The 26432-nt window shown below is 45.7% G+C and overlaps 1 protein-coding gene across 3 annotated transcripts in view; it reads right to left on the reverse strand.

Annotated features, from left to right (window-relative positions):
• LOC126418812 (copper-transporting ATPase 1) overlaps positions 1-26432 on the reverse strand; it is a 515583-nt gene that overhangs the window by 300151 nt on the left and 189000 nt on the right. The window contains exon 1 of one of the 3 annotated variants that reach the window (XM_050085754.1): positions 25573-25698. The exons of the other annotated variants lie outside the window; for them this stretch is intronic. Within the exon in view, the coding sequence (XP_049941711.1) occupies positions 25573-25679 (107 nt within the window). The 5' untranslated portion in view covers positions 25680-25698. Of the gene's footprint in view, positions 1-25572; positions 25699-26432 lie in introns of those variants that run through there. 3 annotated transcript variants of the gene reach the window in all.

The following is a 26432-nucleotide window of genomic DNA, read 5'->3' on the forward strand; positions in this document are numbered from 1 at the left end:
GTTACTGGTTCTATCAGTTGCTCTAAAATGGTTCAAATGGCTCTGAGCACTATGGGACTTAGCTGCTGAGGTCATCAGCCCCCTAGAACTTAGAACTACTTAAACCTAACTAACCTAAGGACATCACACACATCCATGCCCGAGGCAGGACTCGAACCTGCGACCGCAGCGGTTGCTCGGTTCCAGACTGTAGCGCCTAGAACCGCTCGGCCACTCCAGCCGGCAGTTGCTCTAAAGAGTAACCATCTGAATGCTGATGTGTTATTTGACAACAAATATTTTGGCACATCATTCTGCGCAGCCATGTCACTTGTTCGGCTTACATTTCTCCTGGGATATCTACGATTCGATGATAAATCGAATCACGCGGAGAGAGTTGAACAAACAAAACTCGCACCAGTCACCGCAATATGGGAAGATTTTATGAAACATTGCAGAGAAATTACAAACCCAGCTCATATCTAACTATCGAAGAGCAGCTTGTACCTTTCAGAGAGGATGTGTTTTCAAAACGTTTATTCCAAGTAAACCAGGGAAATATGGGCTGAAAATCGTTATGATGTGTGACGGGAGCAGATTATGTGTGGCTGGTGCCGAGCCCTACGCTGGAAAAGGTTCTGTCCCAAGTGGAATGCCTGCAGCAGATCATTATGTTGACTGACTGACTGCGACTGTTCAGGGAACGAATCTTAACATAACGATGGATAACTGGTTCGTCAGCGTCCCTCTCGCTACCAAATTACTCGAAAAAAAGCTAACTATGGTGGGAACAAAAACAAAAATAAAAGGGTGTTGCCTCACAACTCTGTGAACGGGAATTACAAAAAACGTAAAACAGGAAGATCGTTTTTCTTGTATCACGAGCAAAACACAGCTGCAGTCCTACAAACCAAAACCAGATAAGCTGACTGTAGTTGTTTCTACTATGCACCAACACTTGGACGGGAGATCGGCAAGCGGGCTGCACTCAGCCCTTTTGAGGCCAACTGAGGAGCTACTTGACCGAGAAGCAGTGGCTCCGGTCACGAAAGCCGACAACCACGGGCAGAGCGATGTGCTGACCACATGCCCCTCCACATCCGCATCTAGTCACTCCAGAGGATGACATGTCGGTCGGTTTTTACCACTGGCTCTTCGGAGGCCTGTTCAGACACCAGCAATCTCACTAATCGCTCTACCTTGCGGCAAGAACTCACGCTGCACCTGGGTTTCTTTTTTCGGCCTTGGCGACCCAGAATGCTTCCATTGAGACGACTGAGCCTCAGTTTCGACGTCATACCCGTCATTTCTTCACCTCTTATGACACGTCGCAGTACTTCTGCATCGTTGTTAACCCCACCTAGCGACTCCTGAGCAACTAGCACCCGCCGCGAATTTCGTTCTACATTCAATAATTCTGGAACGCATTTTGCTGTCACACGTTTCATACCCAAAATACTCCAAAAAATTTCACCGACTTATCCCAGTCGATATGCCAGTATCATCAGCGACTTTTCGGAGACCGTTGATAATCATTTCTATTACTTTTCCTGACGATTTCGTCGGTTAATGATGTGCATGGGGTTCCAGGGCGCTCGTCTTCCTTACCGTTTTTCACGACTTTCTTCAAAACCATTGTATACCAACGTGAACCTATCGTTTTACTACAGTACACTCACCGTACACAATACTTAACATTTCTATCTCTTTGCTGCACTTAATTGCTTTCTTACAGCAAAACATAATACATTTTTTCTGATCCATTTCTATATCGCCGATACCATAAAAACACATGTAACCTATTCGTTAGCTGACAACAGACTAAATATCCCATTTATCTAACACTATACGGACACTTTCCAGCATGTTTACCGACTTAACAACGAAAAAAATCTTGTGAATCTGACTAATGAAACAGGCGAAATTACCAAATTTCCGCCACTTTTTGACCGCGCCTCGTACAGAAAAAAATGCTTTGATATGAACAACAGTCACCATTATAATGCTGCTATGAAAACATTATCACTGTGTATGCCATACACCACTCTAAATATGTTTTAGGAACTACAATATACTCCGGAAAGAAAAGATGAGAGAGACGACGTGCAGTCACAGAGTTCGTTTCTACAGCGATAAAACAGAGATAAACAGCTCTTGTTGTTCTAGAAGTATATTTAATATTTTCAATTTGAAATCGAAAACAGCAATTTCATGCTACGTTTCAAGTAAGTCCCAGCAGACGTGTACGCATCTTTTTTCTCGGTGGTCAAGGAGTGCGATAAAAACTCTGGGAACACTTTCCTTTGCTTCAAAACATTCTGGAGAATGTCGTGAGCAAGAGACTTAAGAGACGTTCAGTACATTGCTCCACTGCGATTTGTTACACCAGAACCTTGACTCACTGCTGCCGCACGTCCACTGCCTTAACACCGCCGGCTCACAACTGGCTGGTCGAATACCGTCTGTTTACAGCTTTTAATTGAAGCTACCACCGTCGTTACTGCGCTTGTTCGATAGGAACAAATCAGTCTTGAAACTTGTAGACGATCTGTCTATAGCAGTGTCATTATTCCCCGTATACAGACTTACTTGCCCCCAATTACAGCACTACGGTCAGTACGCAGTATATTGCTTGCCTTTCGTTAACTTACAGCTTGACGCGTTGCAGATTCCTTCATGGGATCTATAATTTCGCGAGTGAACGTGTGTTCCCTGCGCCACCTAGAAAGTGCGGCTGAACTCTTTGAGAACAACACGGCCGCAAACAGGAGCCCAGTAGGGGCCTCATGCACAGTGTTACTGCTGTTTACTCGCCTCGGCTCGGCAGCGCTATCCACCTGTTGTTCAGAGGATTGCTACGCAAACATACCACGCTACTTGCTGCATAAGTACCGCAATCAGCGCCTCAGTTTGTGCTTGCTTGTAAACAGTAATGCCGCTACCTTTGCTGTTCACGATGACGACATCAAAGTTATTATAGTCGGAGCATTAGCTCAATTTGACGAGGAAATCGCCAGTTCCCTAGTAAAAGAAAGATCTTAAATATCTGACATTCGTCGGAAGAGATTCTGTAGCGACGAGCAAATATACTGATTGAAAAACAATCGCAACAACAAAAAATGTAGTAGTGAAGTATCGGGAATACATGTCTGGGTAACATACTTAAGTGATTACCACTTCAAATGGTTCAAATGTCCCTGAGCACTATGGGACTTAACATCTGAGGTCATCAGTCCCCTAGACTTAGAACTACTTAAACCTAACTAACCTAAGGACATCACACACATCCACGCCCGAGGCAGGATTCGAACCTGCGACCGTAGCAGTCGCGCGGTTTCAGACTGAAGCGCCTAGAACTGCTTGGCCACAACGGCCGGCGATTATCACTGCAAGATCACAGGTTAATGTAAGCGCGAGATAGGCCACTGCAAAATTAAAGTGAAATGCTGGTACATTAATAACCGATGTAACCGCCGAATGATAGGATGCAAGCGTGCATGCATTTTGTTGAACAGATACAGAATGTGGGTTTATGGCATGGAGTTCTATGCCTGTTCCAGTTGGTCGGTCAATACTATGGCGGTTAATGGTGTTTGTGGATGACACAGCAGTTGTCGTCCTATGATGTCCAATATGTGGTCGATTGGAGACACATCTGGTAATCGAGCAGGCCAACGCAACATGTCGACACTGTTAGAGCATGCTGTCTTACAACAGCGGTATGCGCGCGAGCCTTGTCCTGTTGGAAAACAACCCCTGGAATGCTGTTCATGAATGGCACCACAACATGTTGAATCACCGTACAGAAGCACAAATTTGCAATCAGAATGAGTGGGATAACCACAAGAGTGCTCCCGCTGTCATACAAAATCGCACCCTAGACCGTAACTGCAAGAGTATTTGCGGCGTGTCTAGCTCGCAGACAGGTTGCTTGTGGGCCCCCAAGTGCCTCTCTCATAATCAACACGCGGCCATCACTGGCACCGAGGCAGAACTAGCCTTCACTGGAAAACACAACAGACCTCCACACTGAAGTTGCAAATACTGGTGGTTTTGGGTCAATGGAATGCACGCTACAGGGCGCCTGTCTCTGAGCTTTCCTTTAAGAGGCCGGTTTGTAACAGTTCGTTGCGTCACTGTGGTGACAACTACTGCTGAAATTCCTGCAGCAAGTGCATGCAATACGATGCGCCAAAGCCATACGTCGAACTCTACGGTCTCCCCCTTCAGTAGTGCCACGTGGCCGCTCGGAACCCGTTTATCTCGCGACCATACAGTCTCGTGACCACCGCTGCCAGCAATCATGTACAGTGGCTACATCCCTGCCAAGCCTTTCTGCAATATGCTGGAAGGAACATCCGGCTTCTCGTAAACCCTAACAGGCGACGTCGTTTAAAGTCCGTGAGATGTTGATGACATCTTTGTGGCGTTAAAGGCACTCTTAACTAACTTACTTACTTTACTATTTCGTGTCCGGAGATTTGTTTCAAAGCCTTTCAGCCCAATGTCGGGCCAAGTCCAATGTTTCTCTCTTCTCCAATGTTTCTTCGTCAAGGGTACACCTTGCGGGGCAGATGGCACACTGTAGAAGGTGTTCCATATCCTGAACTTCACCACAGTCGCATTTGTTGTCTCCTTCGTCCTTAAAGCCCCATTTGACTAGGTTCGCTTTAACTGGTACTATGCCTGTTCTGATGCGGTTCAGTGTTCTCCAAACCTTCCAGCTTGATGTACTGCCGCTGGGTATTTCTCGTGAGGCATCGTAGTCCTTCTACGTCCACATGAAGAACCGTGCAGCGGGTGGCGCTCGTCGAAAATCTGTTTAAATTTTTCTGTACGTTCGTGCGCAATTCTTCGGGATTCAGGAGATGAGAATCCAGGTGCTTTGTATATTTTCCCAAGTGGAGTGGGTTTCATGCATCCTGTTGTTATCATGCATGTTTCATTAAGGACTGTAGTGACTTTTTTGGCATGTGTGGATCGAGACCACACGGGGCATGCATATTCTGCCGTGGAGAAGCAAAGTGCTTGAGCAGTTGTTGGTAATACAGTCGGACTAGCTCCCCATTTACTATTCGTCAGTTTTCTTAAAATATTGTTCCTGGCAGCAACTTTTTGGCAGGTTTTTTTCACAGTGATATCTGTGCGTCAGTGATCTATCCAGCACGACACCAAGGTATGTTGGTTTGTCCGTATGGTCCAGTTTGTTGTCATTCCAGGTGACGTTCAGCTTCCTGTTTGCCTGTTTTGTGCGGAGGTGGAAAGCGCTAACCTATGTCTTAGATGGATTTGGTTTGAGGGAGTTCTCTTTATAGTATTCAGACGTTACGTGTAGCGAGCTTTCTAATTTCCCTTCTACTTCCTCGAAGCTATTTCCTTGCGCTGTAATGGCCAGATCATCGGCATACAAGAAATGAGTAGTACGTTCCAGTGTTGGTTGATCATTGGTGCATATGTTAAATAGTAGGGGGGCCAGCACACTGCCCTGTGCGAGACCGTTCTTTTGTCGACGCCATCGGCATTTTTTTCCGTCCAGCATTACATAGAACTGTCTGTTTTGCAGCAGATATTCAATGATTTTGTGAACTGATGATCCTTAAATGTACAGTACAGTTTTTCCATGAGCTTTCTGTGGTTGACGGTGTCGTATGCAGAACTTAAGTCCACCAATGCTACACCTGTTATTTGTTTGTTATTAAACCCTTCCTCTACGTGTTCTGTGAGTGCTAGGATTTGACTGGTGTATGATTTCCCGGGTCTGAATCCAGCCTGTTGGGGAATGAGCTTTTGGTCTGCGATATTTGCTATGCGGTTTAGGATTATTCGTTCCTACAGTTTGTACAGATGGCACAGGAGTGCTATTGGGCGGTAGTTCTTCGGTTGACCTGCGGCTTTCCCAGGTTTTAGTAGCGCCAGTACCTTTGATTTCCTCCACATTTTTGGGATCTTACACGTTTTTGGGATCTTACACGTTTTTAACAATGATTGAAGAGCTGCAGGATCCATTGCTTGGCACTAGGTCCGAGCTGTTTGATCTGTTCCACGCATATATCTTCGACTCCCGCTGCTTTCCCGTTTTTCATTGAGTTCATTCCATGATTAAGATCTTTCATGGTAAATAGTATTTCGAACATGCTTGACTCTTGACTCTCAATTCTGCTGATTTTTATTTTCTAACATTTCTTGTTGCGTTTTCCATTTAGTAGGAGCTGATGGGCAATTTGATTGGGTGTTACCGAAGAGCATTGTTTAGCAGTCCCAGAGTCACAATTAAGTTTTTTTTATTAAGTTCCAAGCGACTTTGCTGCTGTGGGTCATATCCATTCTTTCCAGACTTTCGACCCATCTCCTTTGTCTTAATTCACTAATCATTTCCATTGCTGTTTCTCCACATTGGACTACTTCTTCACTAAAGGGGTCCTGTTCGTAAAGCATTTCGTACTTCCTCAGGATGCTCTTTCATTCGTCAGAGAGACCTGGGATGAAAAGCTCTCTGCAGCCTCGGGGTATGTGTCTTCGAGAAATCTTTTGGAGGGTCTCTACGAAAGTTTGATAATTTTCTGGAATTGGATGTAGATTTTTTATTTCTGCATCCAGTTCCACAGCATATTCTGTTCATTTAGCTTTTTTAAAGTTGAAGCGTCTGTGGAATGGTATTTTCGTTGTTCTCAAAGCAGCGTATATTTGGTTCCGATAGGTCGGTGTTGTGTTTTAGGAAGAGGTGCGTCTGCAGTTTTTAAGCATCCGTCTTCCACGTTTGCGCTTACAAAACAAATATCAGGGTTGTATTCGCGCTTCCAAATTTTGCTGCTGAACGAGCATGGTAGCTTGGGATCATGGATCAGGGATAAGTTATTTATTTCCGCCCACTGCTCTAATTTATGTCCGTTGTCGTCTGTATGTTTGTAGCCCCATGATGTGCTGTGGCAGTTGAAGTCTCCTAAGATGAACTGTGTTTTCTGGTTGTTGAAGTTTGGCGGCAGAGTCAAGTTGAACTTCTCTCCGGGCGGCTTGTATACCGACGTTACGGTGAAGGTGCTACACTCGACAGTCAGTAATTCTACGTTATTGTACGTAGTTCTGTTAGTTGATATTATGGCCATCTCAGGTTTTGTGGAGACAGCGCTGCCATATTAAGGATGTGGATTTTCTATGGCTAATTTCATTCCTTCTATTTCTGGTCTTATTGCCCCTTCTTTCTTGTGTGTTTCTTGTATACACAGTATGTCCCATTTGAGCGTGCGGCAAAGTTGTGATATGATTTGTTGTTTGTTTTTGGTGATACCCTTTAGGCTTGCAATCGTCAGAGTTGGCTCTGAGAAGGGCCCATTCTCTTTGCTTTTCCGGTGTTGGAAGGGTTGGCCGTTGCCTTTTATTGCAACGTTTCTTAACTAACAACTCACCACGTCCTATCCCAAAGGTAACTAATACTGACTAGTAGTGTTAATCGTGTATTCAAAGCAATCCTGGTTTGAATCCTCATTGTGTCGCTACTAGCTCCCACTCTTATGCGACTGACGCAAAATTTTAATAGATATTGCCTTCCAGATGCAGAAACACGCCCAACAACTATAGTTTATGTCACACAGCTCCTTATTGGTCTTGCGATTTCTTTCCGTCGCTGTATTTCGGCTCGGATCGTGCAGAATGTGTTTTCAGCGCGTCGCCCAGTGAGCCAGATTTCCCGGCGCACTAATTAAGGTTTCTGACGAAGTGGTAGTACCAAAGGTCGAGCCACAGACTTGGAGCCACACTTGGAAATTAGTCAGCCGCCTGATGACGACACTATGATGATTCGTGCAGTGCGATAAGGACGTCGCGGCTGAACATAACACCCTATGAAACAGCGGCGTGTCGCCAAAGGAAGTGATCTCTGAACGGAAGAATGGTCGGCAACGGACTTGTAAAGCGCGACCGTAGCGAACGCAGTGAAACGCTAACGTAGGAAGTGAGGAAGACTTCACTCATTCGCAAAACGAGGCGTGCCTCTGAACTGGGGATAAGGTCGACTGTCTCCTACTGAACCGCTTTGTATTTGTTTAGAGTTTCTTCCCTGCAGGCAACGTCGTTGCCGGATAAGAGCCTGTCCCGTAAGTGTGGTGTTGCAAGTGCAAACACCTTACTAGTGTAAGAGAGTGGTCCAGAGTGGCACCATTGTGTTTTTACAGTGCAGCGACTAATGGTCGCGGGATCGTACTTTGGGTCTATACTACAGGTTCCCAGACTTAACTTCTGGGCGTGGGGACTGCCAGGGAAAATTTTCTGATAAGTACCCCGCCAAAACTATCACTTTAGAGCAATTTTCGTATTAAAAGTCTTTAACACAGCAATGATGGCGTATTGTTAAACTGTGTCAAATTTTCGAGTTAATTAACTGGAGAGAATAACGAAATTAAAAAAAAACTGAAATACTTAAAATATTAAACGCGACTTGTTTACATTCCTATGAACTATATTAAAGAGAATAGGAACTAGAACTTAAGATTCTTGTCAAAGCAAAATACTGTATTTCAGTTTTAGAATTAGCACACTGGACTCACATTCGGGAGGACGACGGTTGAAACCCGTGTGCGACCATCCTGATTTAGGTTTCCAGTATTTCGCCAAATCGTTTTACGCAAATGCCGGGATGGTTCCCTTGACAAGGACGCGGCCGATTTCCTTTCACGTCCACCCCTAATACGAGCTTGTGCTCCGTCTCTAATGACCTCACTGTCGACGGGACGTGTAACACTAATCTCCTCCTGCTCAACTTCAAAAGTTAACGTTTTACCAGCAAGAACACATTTTTATCAGGGAAATTTAAGATAATAGACTCAATGTCTTTTGTACCTGGGAAGTTTAATGACATGGAGAGGAAGCTGTACAGAACATATAAGGAGGAGGATATCTATGGCAAAGAGAGCATTTGAAGAGGTGAGGCAGTAACTAACATCTAGAAGAATCTCAATGGAGCTGAGCTGGATTATAGCGCTGTACAACACTGAATCAGGGAAGTTAAAAAGAAAGAACAAAGATACGTAGAAATTTTTGAAATGAACAAACATACAGATGAAGGAAGATCCTCAGAATACGAAACGATGGGGTGTCATGTGCACTCGAGTGATTGACGTGGAAAGGTTGCTCACGTGATTACAGCCGCACAGACTTTGAATGCGGAATGGTAGTTGGAGCTAGATTCATTCGACATTCCGTTTCGAAAATCGTTAGGGAATTTAGTATTCCAAGATCCACAGTTCAAAAAATGGCTCTGAGCACTATGGGACTTAACATCTGAGGTCATCAGTCCCCTAGAACTTAGAACTACTTAAACCTAACTAACCTAAGGACATCACACACATCCATGCCTGAGGCAGGATTCGAACCTGCGACCGTAGTGGTCACGCGGCTCCAGACTGAAGCGCCTAGTACGGCACGGCCACACCGGCCGCCAAGGTCCACAGTGTCAAGACAGTGTATTACCTCTCACTACGGACAATGCAGTGGCCGATGGCCTTCACTTAACGACAGAGAACAACGGCTTCTGCGTAGAGTTGTTAGTGCTATCGGTCAAGCAACAGTGCTTGAAATAACGGCAGAAATCAATCTGGCACGTAACGTATCCGTTAGGACTGTGCGGCGAAATTTGGCGTTAATGGACTACGATAGTAAACGACCGATGTGAGTGCCTTTACTAACAGCACGACATCGCCTGCAGCGCCTCTCCTGGGCTCCTGACCATATCGGTTGAACCACAGACGACTGGAAAACCGTTGTCTAGTCATGAGAGTCCCAATTTCAGTTGGTGAGAGCTAATCGTAGCGTTCGAGAGTGGGCCAGACCTCACAAAGACATAGACCGAGGTTGTCAACAAGGCACTGCATAAGTTCCTTGTGACTGGTGTGGGCTGTGTTTGCATGGAACTGAACTGATCACTGGCCGGACATGGTTATGTTCGACTACTTGGAGATCATTTGCAGCCATTCACGGACTTCATGTTGCGAAACAACTATGGCATTTTTATGGATGTCTATGCGCCATCTCAGAACATTCTGGGCAATTTGAGCGAATGCGACCGACGTTAGTGCGCAACATCCTGAACCGCCATCAGTTTCGCAATTATGGACGGCTATAAACGCGGCATGGCTCAATATTTCTGCAGGAGACCTTGTCGAGTCCATGCCACGTCGATTTGCTGCATACGCCAGGCAAAAAAAAATTCCAACACTATATTAGGAGGTACCCCATGACTTGAGACCTCACTGTACACAGTCGCAACACTAGCCGCACCGAAATGCACTGAAGAAATGTCTACGGCTGTACCCCGTCTACCGTTCTGGACAGGCAACCCTAGGCCTGTTTTAAATCTAGTATTCGAATGCGAAACGGTGATTCGTGTATGGATAACTCGCTACAGTTCTAGCGCGAGCTGACTCACGCCAGCTGGCTAACCAGATCAGAGCGCTGCCTACGTCATTCGTGTCACAGTTGCGCGGTATTAGATGCAGTGTCTGCAGCTACACGACGTGCTGAGATGGTACAATTTTAGATACGTTACAAGGACTTCACACGACCGTAGCAAACGTTCAAACAGCCTATACCGCAGTAAGGATGCCACGAAATCATGCGTTTTAATTACGGCACTTCCCAACTAACTTAACGTAACAGAAGCTGATGCTGTAACAGAAAAACGGAAATAACAACAAGAGTACTAGGCTCAACATATAAAAGGTAACAGAAGAACATCAAATACGCATTTAATCAAGTAGGTATTTAACTTAGAGCAGTGGAGGGGAGGCTACAATTAAACTTTGGCTACTTGAGCTAGTGCAAACAGAAAACTATTTACCGTGTGGATACCCAATATATAGGAATAATGTTCAGACTGTGCGCTGCAGGATTTGCGTTGTTCTAGTGTCGGAACACGTGAGGCAATACTGACCCTACGACTTATCTTAGAAGCTAGATTAAGGAAAGGCAAACCTACGTTCCTAGCATTTGTAGACCTAGAGAAAGTTTTTGACAATGTTGACTGGAATACCCTCTTTCAAATTTTGAAGGTGGCAGGCGTAAAACACAGGAAGCGAAAGGCTATTTACAATATTTACAGAAACCAGATTGCAGTTATAAGGGTCGAGGGACATCAAAGGGAAGCAGTGGTTGGGAAGGGAGTGAGACAGGATTGTAGCCTCTCCCCGATGCTATTCAATCTGTATATTGAGCAACCAGTGAAGGAAACAAAAGAAAAATTTGGAGTAGGTATTAAAATCCATGGAGAAGAAATAAAAACTTTGAGGTTCGTCGATGACATTGTAATTCTGTCAGAGACAGCAAAGGACTTGGAAGAGCAGTTGAACGGAATGGATAGTGTCTTGAAAGGAGGATATAAGATGAACATCAACAAAAGCAAAACAAGGATAATGGAATGTAGTCTAATTAAGTCGGGTGATGCTGAGGGAATTAGATTAGGAAATGAGACACTTAAAGTAGTAAAGGAGTTTTGCTATTTGGGGAGCAAAATAACTGATGATGGACGAAGTAGAGAGGATATAAAATGTAGACTGGCAATGACAAGGAAAGCGTTTCTGAAGAAGAGAAATTTGTTAACATCGAGTATAGGTTTAAGTGTCAGGAAGTCGTTTCTGAAAGTATTTGTATGGAGTGTAGCCATGTATGGAAGTGAAACATGGACGGTAAATAGTTTGGACAAGAAGAGAATAGAAGCTTTCGAAATGTGGTGCTACAGAAGAATGCTGAACATTAGATGGGTAGATCACATAACTAATGAGGAAGTATTGAATAGGATTGGGAAGAAGAGAAGTTTATGGCGCAACTTGACTAGAAGAAGGGATCGGTTGGTAGGACATGTTCTGAGGCATCAAGGGATCACCAGTTTAGTATTGGAGGGCAGCGTGGAGGGTAAAAATCGTAGAGAGAGACCAAGAGATGAATACACTAAGCAGATTCAGAAGGATGTAGGTTGCAATAGGTACTGGAAGATGATGAAGCTTGCACAGGATAGAGTAGCATGGAGAGCTGCATCAAACCAGTATCAGGACTGAAGACCATAACAACAACAAGAGTGTCGCGACATGCCATTAGTTGCCGGTACTGGTACGGTGACGTAGAGTTGAAACAAGCAACAGTGGGCATTACAGTTGCAGACACTCAACATTGCTCTCCACGAGATTAGCCGACGATTCGGAAGTTCGAATTAACCGTCGATTTGTGAACCGCTCCTGGCAGGGGCCGACGATCAATTGCGCCACAAATCGTTGCAGTACTGTTACCATGGTTGAGAATGTTGGACGCCATGTGCAACCTTCAAGCAGTGCACAGAGCTGTGCATTCCATGTTCCACCGTTCGAGAAGTGCCAAGAACAAATGGCGGCATGGTGCTGTACAAACCTACAGGTTGTCGCGGAAGCAGCTCGTACTCATACTGAGCACCGTTTGTAACCCGGAAAGTTAACACTGAACGGAATTAACAACTGTTGCCCTCTCATGTGGAAATTTAAATGTATCTCCTTCAATTGGTTACTCGTTGTTTCTATTCCGTGCGTCCTCACAAATGTTTGCACAAAGTTTCAGTGTCCTATCACCATTTTGATAGTGGGGTCTCGCTCGAGTAGCGAAAGTTTAATTATAACCACGTTGTACTTTCATTCCGGAAACTGGAAACACTATACGTATTCTTTGTGGTCATGTCAGGTACAACCACACAAAGAATCGACGGTGAGAACAATAGAATAATCTTTCATATTAAGAAAATGAGATCAATATCGACGCACAGCAGAAAAAGTTATTGCTACCGTGATATTCTTTAAGAAACTACGCAAATTGAAGGTCAGTCAACGGAGGAGGAGAAAAAAAATTAAAAAAAATGAATCCACGTCCTTACGCTCAGCACCAGTTTTAAACTTAGGCGATTCCCATTGTTCTGATAAGTGTTGTTTTCAGTAGCAATTCAGCAGACTTTCGAACAAAATTAAAGATGAAAAACACTCAGACTCCCGATACCGCATATGTACTGTTTAGGAGACAGAGGGTTTATAGCACTGTCTTGGGGAATCATAGATACAGCATCGGTGTCACTGGTTTTCCTGTCAATTGCTATCAGCTGTGACCTTCTCGACAGGAAATCACGAATCCAGACACACAACTGAGAAGATACTCCAACAAGCACGAAATTTAATTAGAATTCGCTGGTGAGGAACAGTATCAAAAGCGTTCTGGAAATCTAGAAATATACGATCAACTTTAGATCGCCTGTCGATAGCGCTCAGATCGTATTCTTAGATGTAGTCCATTTCATTGGGACACAGTAAATGTTCCAAGGTATTCGATAAACCACAAAGGGTGTCAAGTAAAATTCTGTACCAGTGGACACGAAGTTCTCGCACAGGTAAGAGGGGCGTTCAACAAGTAATGCAACATTTTTTCTCGACAAATTTCAGTTGAAGAAAGTAGAATTTGTTGTGGGACACCGTGTACTATTCCCGCTTTAGTTTCATGAAGTTTCGGTAGGTGGCGGCGGCGGCGCTATACGAAGCCTTCAAAAGGCATCTGTAGCGGGGGTGCGTTCCGATTAGAGAGCTGGCGGTTGGTTTGTGGTGTTGAAAGGACCATACTACAAACGCCATCGGTCCTTGCATAGAGCTGTTACTGAGTTTCTTTTGGTGAAAAACCAGAGCATCGCAGGTATTCATGGGCGCTTGCAAAATGTCGACGCATACCTGGCAGTGGCAAAAGCACGGTGAGTCGTTGGGCGAGCGTCTCATCACCGCAAGAAGGTCGCGCGAACTGTCAGATCTTCCTCGTGCCGGCCGGCCGCTGCTGTGACTCCTGCTATGTTGAAACGTGCGGACACACTCGTTCGAGGTGATCGACGGATCGCAATCAAACACCTCGTTGCACAAGAGGCTGTCTCTGTTGATAGTGCTGACACACTTGTCCAGCAGTTGACGGTACTCAAAGGAGTGTGTCGGCTGTGTTTCTTGATGCTTAACAGAAGACTGTAAAGAGTAACAAAGGACCATCTGTGCAATGAAGGATGCACTCTGCGGGAAGGAATGGGTGGTTATTGACGCAGCAAGGCATTGGCTCCGACGTCGACCAGTAGAGCGGGCATATAGGTCGTTGCCACTAACGTGACCTAAGGCCGTCGTACTGAACATAGATTTTGTTGTAATGTAGGGTTTTGTAGGGAATAATACGGTGTATTGGAATCCTGAATAAAATCAACCTTTCAGAAAACAATGTGTGGCATTACTTACTGAACGCCCCTTGTATACGTAGCGAAGGTAGAGCTAGTGTGTCTGATATAAATTTTTGAAAGTAGATAAACCATGAAAGTAGATAACCCATGTCTTTCCAAGGAAAGTAACGGACAGTGATTAGCTGTACCGCACTCTTTATAGGTTCTCGTTTCCCTTCCTCTGCTCTGACGCTGTTTAACATGGTATCGGCGCCTGAGCTGGCTGATAACAGTGCTAGATAGCAGGCGCTGCAGCATTGTCCGCCAGCAGTGTTTGCGAGGGCAGATACTCCCTTGAAGCGTTGCAGCCGCCCGCAGCGGACTTTGGCACCGCACACACTGACGTTCGTTTGAACAAATGACAACGCGGGCTACCACCCTGATACCTGAATGAAACCGAGGAAGTGAAGAACGGGAAACCGCGTCGACGACGGCGTCATTAGCGTTAGCCGCGAAATCAGGCGGGGCCTCTTCCAAGGAACGATCCCGGCAGTCGCCTGACATTTATTTCGATTTTCGATGACTTGCCTCAATCACAATGGCGCGAAGCCTTCCTTGCAAATACAAGCCCAGCGCTTTCGCCACTGCAGGAAGTCACACGGCTGTGTTTATACATCTACATCTACATTTATACCCCGCAAGCCACCCAACGGTGTGTGGCGGAGGGCACTTTACGTGTCACTGTCATTACCTCCCTTTCCTGTTCCAGTCGCGTACGGTTCGCGGGGAGAACGACTGTCTGATGGGTCTCCGTGCGCGCTCTAATCTCTCTAATTTTACATTCGTGATCTCCTCGGGAGGTATAAGTAGGGGGGAAGCAATATATTCGATACCTCATCCAGAAACGCACCCTCTCGAAACCTGGACAGCAAGCTACACCGCGATGCAGAGCGCCTCTCTTGCAGAGTCTGCCACTTGAATTTGCTAAACATCTCCGTAGCGCTATCAAGCTTACCAAATTACCCTGTGACGAAACACGCCGCTCTTCTTTAGATCTTCTGTATCCCCGACCTGGTACGAATCCCACACTGATGAGCAATACTCAAGTGTAGGTCGAACGAGTGTATTGTAAGCCGCCTCCTTTGTTGATGGACTACATTTTCTAAGGACTCTCCCAATGAATCTCAACCTGGCAGCCGCCTTACCAACAATTAATTTTATATGATCTTTCTACTCGATACAGTACGGTAATACAGTGTGAAAAGCCGATTCGTGTTTCATACGCGTGAAACAAAAGTGAAAGCACAAACTCCATAAACACAAAGCAATCAAATCATCCTTAACGGACAGAAGTCTGCAGGCGTGAAAGTAGACCCCGTGTACTCTAAGTGAGTTTTACAGGGCCATTACTGTTCACAAGACTGTGTATTTACATGCTGACAATTACTGAACTATATGAAATAAAAGCGTCATAACTTCTGAACGGTTTGCGTAAGGACGTTCAAACTGCACTATTGCCGTGAGGCATGATGGGAATTAGTATGCGCAGTACGGTTTGGCTTAGCGACGAAGCCCACTTTCATTTCGATTGGTCAATAAGCAAAATTAGCGAATTTGGAGGACAGAGAATTGCCATTTCGCAATCAAGAAGTCTCTTCACCCTCAACGGATGACTGTGTGGTGCACAATGTCCTGTCACGGAATAATCGGTGCGATATTCCTTGATGGGACGGTGACTACCGAAAGGTATGTGAAAGTGTTGGAAGATGATTTCACCCCATTATCCAAAGTGAGCCTGATTTCGACAAGATGTGGTTGATGCAAGACGCAGCTCGACCCCATCGAAGCAGGAGAGCGAGATGTCCTGGAGGAACACTTTGGGGACCGCATTCTCACTCTGGTGTACCCAGAGGCCATTATCACTGATCTCGATTGCCCGCCGTATTCTCCGGATCTGAACACATGCGACTCCTTTTTTGTGGGGCCATATTAAGGACAAGGTGTACAGCAATAACCCCAAAAACTATCGCTCAGCAGACAATAGCTGTTCAGGGGCTCATCGACGGCATCGATGTTCAGCGAGTCATGCAGAATTCGTCTGCGCCACATCATCGCCAATGATAGCAGGCATATCGAACATGTCATAACCTAAATCTGGATATGTATAGTGGCGTTTACATTTTGGATAAAGTGTGTCCACGCCGTAGTTTCCAGCTAATTTACGTTTTTTTCATGTAGTTTAATAACTGTCACCTAGTGGACAAAATCGGAAGCTGCATGACGTTGTTCACTGATAGTACTGCTGTACGAGAGTTGGAACTTTAACACTGTAAACTCTTTATTTAAAAATTATACAAAATAGAAACTTGTTTCAAAGTTTTAGTCTGCAACAATGTGTATAGCCCGTTGTCGGAGATGTGGAAGTTGTGGTGTAGCCTGAGCACTGCCAGCTGCGCTGATAGCTCGAGTGGAGCGGTCAGTCGTCCGAAAAGCTCTCTAACAGTTCTGAAGCGATTTCTATGAAGTGCTCGCTCCCTGAGGAACCGAGTTGAGGTCACGAGGACCTGTGTCCGGAAGTGTGATGTGTGGTACAGGACTTGCCAGCCCCACCGATCGAAGAAATCACTCACAGATTGCGTCTGCTAGATGGTGAGCCGGTCGTGCACCAAATGTCGCCGCGTCTTTCTCTAAGCTCTTCACTTTTGGAACACAGCGAGCGACCAACTTAGAAGCGGGGACACCTTCCGCAGGACGTGCCCATCATTTTGCAGGACAATGCTTGGTCGCATCGGCGCAAGCTGTGACTGATTTGTTCGATCGATGGGGTTGGGAAGTCCAGTACCACACATCACAATTACGGTCCTCGTGACTGTAACTCGATTCCTAAGATGAAAGGAGCACTTCAGGGCATTCGCTTTAGAACTGTTAGAGAGATTCGTCGGACACGAACCGCTCCACTCTATCAGCACATCTGCTGACAGTATCCTACGATTGCTGGTGACCATTTTGAAGGCCGAAGCCGCAACGCTGAGTACTGGCTGAGAGCCCGCCCGGTTAGCCGTCCGGTCTAAAGCCGTCGGCACACGGACCGTGCTGTCGATCGTTAACGTTGAGCGTGCCAAGTTCAACGTGCTGCTGAACGCTCAGGAACGATGCGACTTGTGCTTTCGGTACGTGGGCCCCAACGTGGAACACGCGATCGCAACGCACTCCGGCGGCAGTTGCGGGAAGTTTCTACTTCGTAACTCAGTTTACTAAACGGGTGTGCGTAAAATTCCCACATTAGCTCTATTAAAACGCACATTTCCTCCATTGTCCACGAAAAGGAAAGTACCATGTCCAATTTGTAAGGATACACGCTTATAAAAATTCCATTCCAAACAGTGCGATACAAATTTGCAATACTTCTTCACATAAGATAAACATTATTTCATCATTCCCACACTTTAGTAAAACTCTAAGATCAGTCTTACTTGATCACTGTTCCTACCCAGTAGCAGAAACTTTCTAACACGTGAATTGCGAAGCGTAAAAGAAAGCGGAGAAAAATAGGTTCACACAAGTAGCGCAAGGTGTCCTGCAGATCAAGCCAATCGAACACCCACAGAAAGGCGAACTTATATTTACAAAACATCAAAAATTATAGTGTATACTTATATTAAACTAATAATAAAGTAACAGAACCTAATAAAAATGCAAATGTTGGGAAAAAAATTTACGTACTGGGTAGTCGCGAACCACCGCCCAAACAGACAAATTTCACATATCACTGACGCTACTCACCACGCTAAACCAATAATTTGACGTCAATTTCCATTCCTAGGATCTTACCAATCTTAGCACTTGCTGAAAGCTTTAATGGTAAATGTGGTGTCACCGCCAGACACCACACTTGCTAGGTGGTAGCTTAAATCGGCCGCGGTCCATTTAGTACATGTCGGACCCGCGTGTCGCCACTGTGTGATCGCAGACCGAGCGCCACCACAAGGCAGGTCTCGATATACGATAGAGCACTCGCCCAGTTGTACGGACGACATTGCTAGCGACAATACGGACGAAGCCTTCCTCTCATTTGCCGAGAGCCAGTTAGAATAGCCTTCTGCTAAGTCCATGGCTACGACCTAGCAAGGCGCCTTAGCCTTACCTAGTTTGAGAGTTATCGTATAAATGTCTCAAGAAGAACGCTGTATTCATCAAAGAATAAAAGTTAAGTATAAAGCAGCTACGTACTTTTCTTGCTACCATTCAATAGTTATCCTGTTCCAGACTTGACGCCAGTCGGCGTGTGTGTACGCATGCCTTTCTTTCGGCTCCCTTCCCAGTGTGGCGTAGCAAGCTTGTTACGCCACAACAGTAAATATGTTACTAACTGAAAATTAATTATAACAAATTGTACCAAGAACTATGCGTTTTGGGTGCATCCTCAGTGTATTGCTGCCTTCAAATAGTATACTCTCATAATACGCAAGTTACAATAATTATTTTGCCACGAATATAATGTTTCTCATTATTTTAGTGCAACGGATCACAAAGTTAACAACGGTTTTTCCAAAGATTCTCAATTTGCTGGTGCTCAGAAACGGCATATATACATGTAGGCTTGAAATGAATGCGAATATGGCGCCTCACAACTTTGTGCTCAGGGGAGATGGCGCGCATGTGACGTAGGTGGTGTTGTGCCATCTCATTGGTCAACGCTCAGATGCATGCTCAGAATATCTGACATGCTAGATATTGCTCTGCACGTTCGGAAAGACTCCCGAACGTGCTATTCCACGCTATGACGTCAGAAACTCGGCACGCTCAACGTTCGGATGGATGCACGGTCCGTGTGCCGACGGCTTAACACACAGCTGAAAGATGTGTCGGTCCCCGGCACGAACTCGCCCGGCGGATTAGTGTCGAGGTCCAGTATGCCGGCCAGCCTGTGGATCGTTTGTAGGGCGGGCTTCCATCTACCTCGGCGAATGCGGGCTGGTTCCCCTTATTCCGCCTCAGTTACACTATGTCGGCGATTGCTGCGCAAATACTGTCTCCACGTACACATTCACCATAATTACTCTACCACGCAACCATAGGGGTTACACTCGTCTGGTGTGAGACGTTCCCTGGGGGGGTCCACTGGGGGCCGAACCACGCAATAACCCTGGGTTCGGTGTGGGGCGGCGGTGAGGTGGGTGGACTGCTGTGGCTTGTGGGATTGTGAACCACTGAGGGCTATGGTGGGGACGAAGCCTCTCCGTCGTTTCTAGGTCCCCAGATCCCTACAATGAAATAAAATACAATACAATACAATAAGATACCATACCGGTCGAGAAATGGAGGAGAACGTAGGGAGAATCGATGCTTTTGAGTAGCGACTGGCAGTGGACGCTCATTATAAACAAACGTGAGTAATCAAGGAAAGAAACACCTTAGACCAAAGCTGTATCATTATTGAGACTGAAATGTAGTTACCGTGTCAATCTCAAAATTAATTTATGACTACAATGAAAAACACATTTAACAAATAGCAGGTTTTAGTGTCTAATTACACGACTGCCGAACAGACACTAGTAAGTCAGGGTCATTAAATAATCTTCGAGTACGCTTACAGAGCCATTTCAAGCGGAAAGACCACATAACACTATTGTTAAGGTACATGCCAGACATGCATTGGAAGAATCCTCAAGAATGTAACCACCAGCAGAGGAGGTAGCTTACAAAAACTTCGTTCCACCGACACTGAAGTATTGCACCTCATTCTCGAACCATTTTGAGTTGGGTCTGGTAGAGGAAACAGAAAAGATACGAAGCAGAGCAACGCGCTTCGCCTGGCTTTCGTTTAGCAAACGCGAGAGCGAAACTTCCTGGCAGATTAAAACTGTGTGCCCGACCGAGACTCGAACTCGCGACCTTTGCCTTTCGCGGGTAAGTACCGGGCGTGAGTCGTGCTTCGGTAGCTCAGATGGTAGAGCACTTGCCCGCGAAAGGCAAAGGTCCCGAGTTCGAGTCTCGGTCGGGCACACAGTTTTAATCTGCCAGGAAGTTTCATATCAGCGCACACTCCGCTGCAGAGTGAAAATCTCATTCTGGAAACATCCCCCAGGCTGTGGCTAAGCCATGTCTCCACAGTATCCTTTCTTTCAGGAGTGCTAGTTCTGCAAGGTTCGCAGGAGAGCTTCTGTAAAGTTTGGAAGGTAGGAGACGAGATACTGGCAGAAGTAAAGCTGTGAGTACCGGGCGTGAGTCGTGCTTCGGTAGCTCAGATGGTAGAGCACTTGCCCGCGAAAGGCAAAGGTCCCGAGTTCGAGTCTCGGTCGGGCACACAGTTTTAATTTGCCAGGAAGTTTCATATCAGCGCACACTCCGCTGCAGAGTGAAAATCTCATTCTGGAAACGCGAGGTTGTGAATTACGTTGTGGTTTACTAATGACATTCAGAGATCGCACGTTCATAGAAGATATCTTGTTTTCTCGTAGATACATGCCGCAAAGAAAGCGTGAAAATCGACAGACTCGTCTTCACACAGAGGTTTACCAACCGTCTTTCTTAGCGCGCATCATTCGTGAATGGAAAGTGACAAGTGATTCACGAAGGACCCTCTGCCAAGCACCGTAGGGTGGGCTTGCAGAGTACGGACATAGATACATAAAGGCGCCCTGCGGAATCAACGTCAGCTGCTTCTGATCGCTAAGAGGCACAACTAATCCAGACTGACGCTCAGACCGCGTCATACGAACGAAATGGAGCACCCGAGTCTCTCTAGCGTTTACTCGGAGGGATATCAAATGTGCCTTCCATTTCCAGGCTTTACTGTCGACTGCGTGTCTTCCCACCGAGTTTCGACGTTATTCATCCGAAGCCGTTAAAAAAAAAAAAAGACTAAACTCCGCCCGAACAGGCCATGAAGGCCCAACGGTACCGACCGGACGCCGCGTCATCCTCAGTTCACAGGCGTCACTGGATGCGGATACGGAGGGGCACATGGTCAGCACACCGTTCTCCCGGCCGTGTGTCAGTTTACGAGACCGGTCCGAAACTCATTGCTCATTGTCAGAGTTAATTTCGAAGTCTTAACACTGACGAGGGAAAGGCTAACCCCGAATTAAAGTTGTTTTAAACTACGGAGACTTATCTGTTCTACCGGCAGTTACGGTCATATATTTTTAAACCTCTGCGTTTGTGTACAGCTGAAGTTCACAGGTTAATCAATTTGAGAACTAGAAGACGCCCAAGTCACTGAAGACATAATACTGCGAAACAGACGGTTTTACGACCAGCAGAGTCATAAATGAGATATTATTTGGCAAAACGCTTAGCATCTGTGTGAAGGAAGGAAGGAAGGAAGGAAAGCAGGAAGATATAGGATTTAACGTGCCGTCGACATCGGGATCATTAGAGACGGAACACTTGTTTGAAATAATATATGCGAACACGTGCAATACGGTACTTACAAGAGTCATGTTTCCCAAAATAGACGTCTTGTGCGTCCTTGCCTTATTCGTTATCGAAACCCAAGTGTGGAGTTTTAATAAAGTGATCAAAACTCAGCGTATTGGGAAAGGTCGTGCAAAAATGTGGACGTGTGATCACTGTGGCTTACGATATTCTGCAAATGCAGCACGGGTACACAGAAAATGATTTATCATGTCCACAAGTCACCCCTATCAAATCTGCATACTATTCCATTCCGGTGCGTTTTAACAACTTCAATCAGACTACACAGTTGCAGAAAGTCAGGCGGCGACGTGTACGTCACAAAGGCAGGTCCGAGCTAGCTCGCTCGCTCAACTCAGCAGACAAAATGAGTTTCCGAACCTGTTAACTCCTAACTGGGTGTATACGTTCAAACGAGACTTGCATCTTCTGCTGGAAACCAGTATTAGGAGTCTATTAGCCCCAGAACGATCGGAAGTCCACAGGCGTACCAATAATTTGGTACGGCTGTACGGGGTACGATATAATTAAAATCATGCGAAAATGATTATCGGTTGCATGAGGCACCAGATCTTGCATAAATGCTCACTGTTAAGTAGGAGAGACTAAATGGTATAAACAGGCCTTCTTACCATTTATGTATAGCACGGATCTTAAAGTAAAGCATTCAGCAAAGTTGTGTATTTTGTTGTAGTGCTAATAATCATTAAGACTCCGTAATAGCAGATTCATGTAGAAGATGTAATTCTCGTTAGTAGGTAAATAACCAATTACGAGTTAACACCTTTAGAAACTCAGTTAGGCTGCTGGACTGCGCGAGTGAGCAAGCTAAGGCTTCCCCTCGTGACGTACCCGCCGCGGCCTATCTTTCTCGTGGGCCTCGGTTGCATCTGAATGACGAATACGGGACTCACTCACAGTAGAGCAACTCCAGTGTAACAAAATAATACTCTATGAATACTGCATTTGTAACATGTACTGTTGTACTGTTGCAATTAAGTATTCGATCCTTTGTCAAATAATACCTCATTTCGGGCTCCAGTGAATCTGCCGGCCTTAAATGCCTGTTTACGGTCTACCTTTTTGCATGCAAGTGTAGTTTTTAGAGTCCTTAACTTTCAAATATGCGTTGTCCACAAGCACACAATTTACACATTAATTACGCTGATGAGAGATGGAACAGTCACGTCTCCTTTGCACGGTTCTAGCCATTCGATCCGGGCTACTTCGTTTGTTACATTTACTTGATTTCCGCACTTTGCTCTTGAACACTGCCTACCTGTTCGTACAGTGCGACGCGCAGTGTGCTAGCATACGTGTTAGGGATGTGAACAAAACCCAGATCGAACACGCGCGGTCTATTAAGGACCGTCTGTCTGGTACAGCTGGCAGGCCAAGTGTGGCTTTAGCGGTTTCCCGCGATCGTCTAGGCAAATACTGGTCTGGTCCCCAAACGCCACCTCAGAGAATGCGATGCACAAAAAGTTAAAGTACGTTTCCATTTTCAAGTATGTCTACGTTGTCCTGACGTTTATGTAACATCTGGTGTGACTGGAATGAGATTTTCACTCTGCAGCGGAGTGTGCGCTGATATGAAACTTCCTGGCAGATTAAAACTGTGTGCCGGACCGAGACTCGAACTCGGGACCTTTGCCTTTCGCGGGCTCTGGTAGAGTTCGAGTCTCGGTCCGGCACACAGTTTTAATCTGCCAGAAAGTTTCATCTGGTGTGACTGCTGTTATATTTCACGTGAAATACTAAAATATCGATTTCACGTCGATTTTGTACTGTTTTATACAGTGTCGCGTAATATTTTAATATAATATTGTAGGTGTTCCCTGTAAATTGTGATAGTTCACACCGTAGATATGTTATGGTGTGATCTGTCAAAAATTACAGGAAATATCTACAATATTTTATCAAAATATTACGCCACAGTGTATAGAAAAGTACAAAATCGACGTGAAATCGATATTTTAGAATTTCACGTGAAATATAACGAGAACAGGTACCAGATACAGTTACCCTAAATGTTACATATAGGTGAGGACAACGAAATGAAATGATCGTATGGCACTGTTTGCTTGGATGTCCCATTCGGGTTCGGTCGCCAAGTGCAAGTCTTATTTCAGTCGGCGCCACATTGGGCGACTTGCGGCCGATGACAAGGATGAAATGATGATGAGGACAACACAAAACCCAGTCCACGAGCGGACAAAATTTCCAAACCGGCCGAGAGTCGAACCCGGACCCGCTGCATGGGAGGCAAGCACGTTACCACCCGACTTTTTTTTTCTTTTAACATTTTGTTCGTTTTCGTTCGTTTCATCTACTCGGGGCGGACGTCGCAAGACACGCGTTTCAGTTCGTCGTTGATCCATCAACTCAGTTTTTTTTTTATTTTTATTTTTTTTTTTTTTTTATTACAGAGGGCAGCTAACCCTCTAACCGAACACGCTGAGCTACCGTGCCGGCGTCGTATTAGTACTCCACTTAATTACAGGCCCATATCGTTAACGTCGATATGTAGCAGGATTTTAGAACATATATTGTGTTCGAACATTATGAATTACCTCGAAGAAAACTGTCTATTGACACACAGGCAACATGGGTTTAGAAAACATCGTTCCTATGAAACACAACTAGTATCTTTATTCACATGAAGTTTTGATTGCTATTGACAAGGGATTTCAGATCGATTCCGTATTTCTGGATTTCAGGAAGGCTTTTGACACTGTACCACACAAGCGGCTCGTAGTGAAATTGCGTGCTTATGGAATATCGTCTCAGTTAGGTGACTGGATTTGTGATTTCCCGTCAGAGAGGTCACAGTTCGTAGTAACTGACGGAAAGTCATCGAGTAAAACAGAAGTGATATCTGGCGTTCCCCGAGGTAGTCTCATAGGCCCTTTGCTGTTCCTTATCTATATAAACGATTTGGGAGACAATCTGAGCAGCCGTCTTCGGTTGTTTGCAGATGACGCTGTCGTTTATCGACTAATAAAGTCATCAGAAGATCAAAAACTGCAAAACGATTTAGAAAACATATCTGAATGGTTCAAAAAGTGGCAGTTGGCCCTAAATAACGAAAAGTGTCAGGTCATCCACATGAGTGCTAAAAGGAACGCGTTAAACTTCGGTTACACGATAAATCAGTCTAATCTAAAATCCGTAAATTCAACGAAATACGTAGGTATTACAATTACGAACAACTTCAGTTGGAAGAACACATAGAAAATGTTGTGCGGAAGGCTAACCAAAGACTGCGCTCTATCGGCAGAACACTTAGAAAATGTAACAGACCTACTAAGCAGGCTGCCTACACTGCGCTTGTCCGTCCTCTTTTAGACTACTGCTGCGCGGTGTGGGCTCCTTATCACATAGGATTGACGAGGTACATCCAAAAAGTCCAAAGAAAGGCAGCAGGTTTTGTATTATCGCGAAATATTTGAGACAGTGTCACAGAAATGACACAGGATTTGAGCTGGAAATCGTTAAAAGAAAGGCTTTTTTTTTACGAAATACCGATCAAGTTTCTCCTCCGAATGCGAAAATATTTTGTTGATACCGACCTACATAGGGAGGAACGAGCACCACGATAAAATAACGGAAATCAGAGGTAGTACGGAAAGGTATAGGTGTTCATTCTTTCCGCACGCTACACGAGATTGGAATAATAGAGAATTGTGAATGTGGTTCGATGAACCCTCTGCCAGGCACTTTAATGTGATTTGCAGAGTATCCATGTAGATGTAGACGTAATAATTAATAAATGTTTTAAGCAATGATACTGGACCCTTTCTTACACAGAAAAATGTTTAGACAATTAACAGCCAACTGACGTAATGACTTCCCTCCCTTGAAAGGTATCGAGCCAAAAAATAAATAATAAAACATTGCAGATCCCGTATTAGAGGGAGTCGGGGAACAGGAGAAGCCGCCAGTACAGCGTTACATGTCTGGGAGACGAGATATGCCAAAACACGCGTGCGGCTTACCGTGAACAAGTAGCGCCGTGGCCATCGCCACAGCCAAAGTACCGCAGTGTGTTCTGCCCGCGCCGAGGCCCAGCGCGCGGCAGAAGCGGTTCTCGCTCCCCCGACATGGTCAGAGTCCGCCTCGCCTCGCCTTGCCTCACTCTCCTGCAACCGCTCTCCAGTCTTCACTTCTTCTTCTTCAGTGTCTTTCCCTCCGTTAGAGGGCCGTAGTGGACCAATACGCAGGTCGAGTACTGCAGCCACCACCTCTTAAGTGCAAGCCACTACAGCCCGCATTGTCGTGCGACTACGACGAGGGAAACTTCGGGTCGCTGAGGATCTGCGACCAAACTGGTGGGCGCCTTGCAACATACAGCGATCGAAGGTCAGTCCCGAATGCTTGAGATCCATTATCGCAGAAGGCGCATGCTAGCGAAATACTAGTTCACTCTCTGTGTTGTCAGCATCCTTAACAGGACTTCCATCCGCGGAAAAGGTCGCAGTCGAGGGTAATTGAGCTGACAGATTCGAACACTGGACCCTCGGACGGGGCGCTGCGCGGTGCGAAGGTCAGCGGCGGTCAGTACTGCACGTAGCACGTGCTGCGGACCACCTGGCTTCCGGCGAATTATCCGGCGAGGCGCCGGCAAAGCGGCGGCTTGGTCCTCATATCTCATTGCGAAACGGCCCGTGCGCACCACACAGCTGTAGCGGCCGGCGCTCCAAGTCCGCTCAACCAAGTGGTGCCGTGCGCAGAGCATCGCGGCCAGTGCAAGGCTTCGCTACGCTTAGGCGGTTCTCCACGCTCACACAGCAGACGCTGTTTTCATGTTCCACCACATATCAGTCTACCCAGGTGTAATTTGGAATACTCTACAGGG

The sequence above is a fragment of the Schistocerca serialis genome, chromosome 9 (assembly GCF_023864345.2).
Source record: "Schistocerca serialis cubense isolate TAMUIC-IGC-003099 chromosome 9, iqSchSeri2.2, whole genome shotgun sequence".
Classification (NCBI taxonomy): domain Eukaryota; kingdom Metazoa; phylum Arthropoda; class Insecta; order Orthoptera; family Acrididae; genus Schistocerca; species Schistocerca serialis.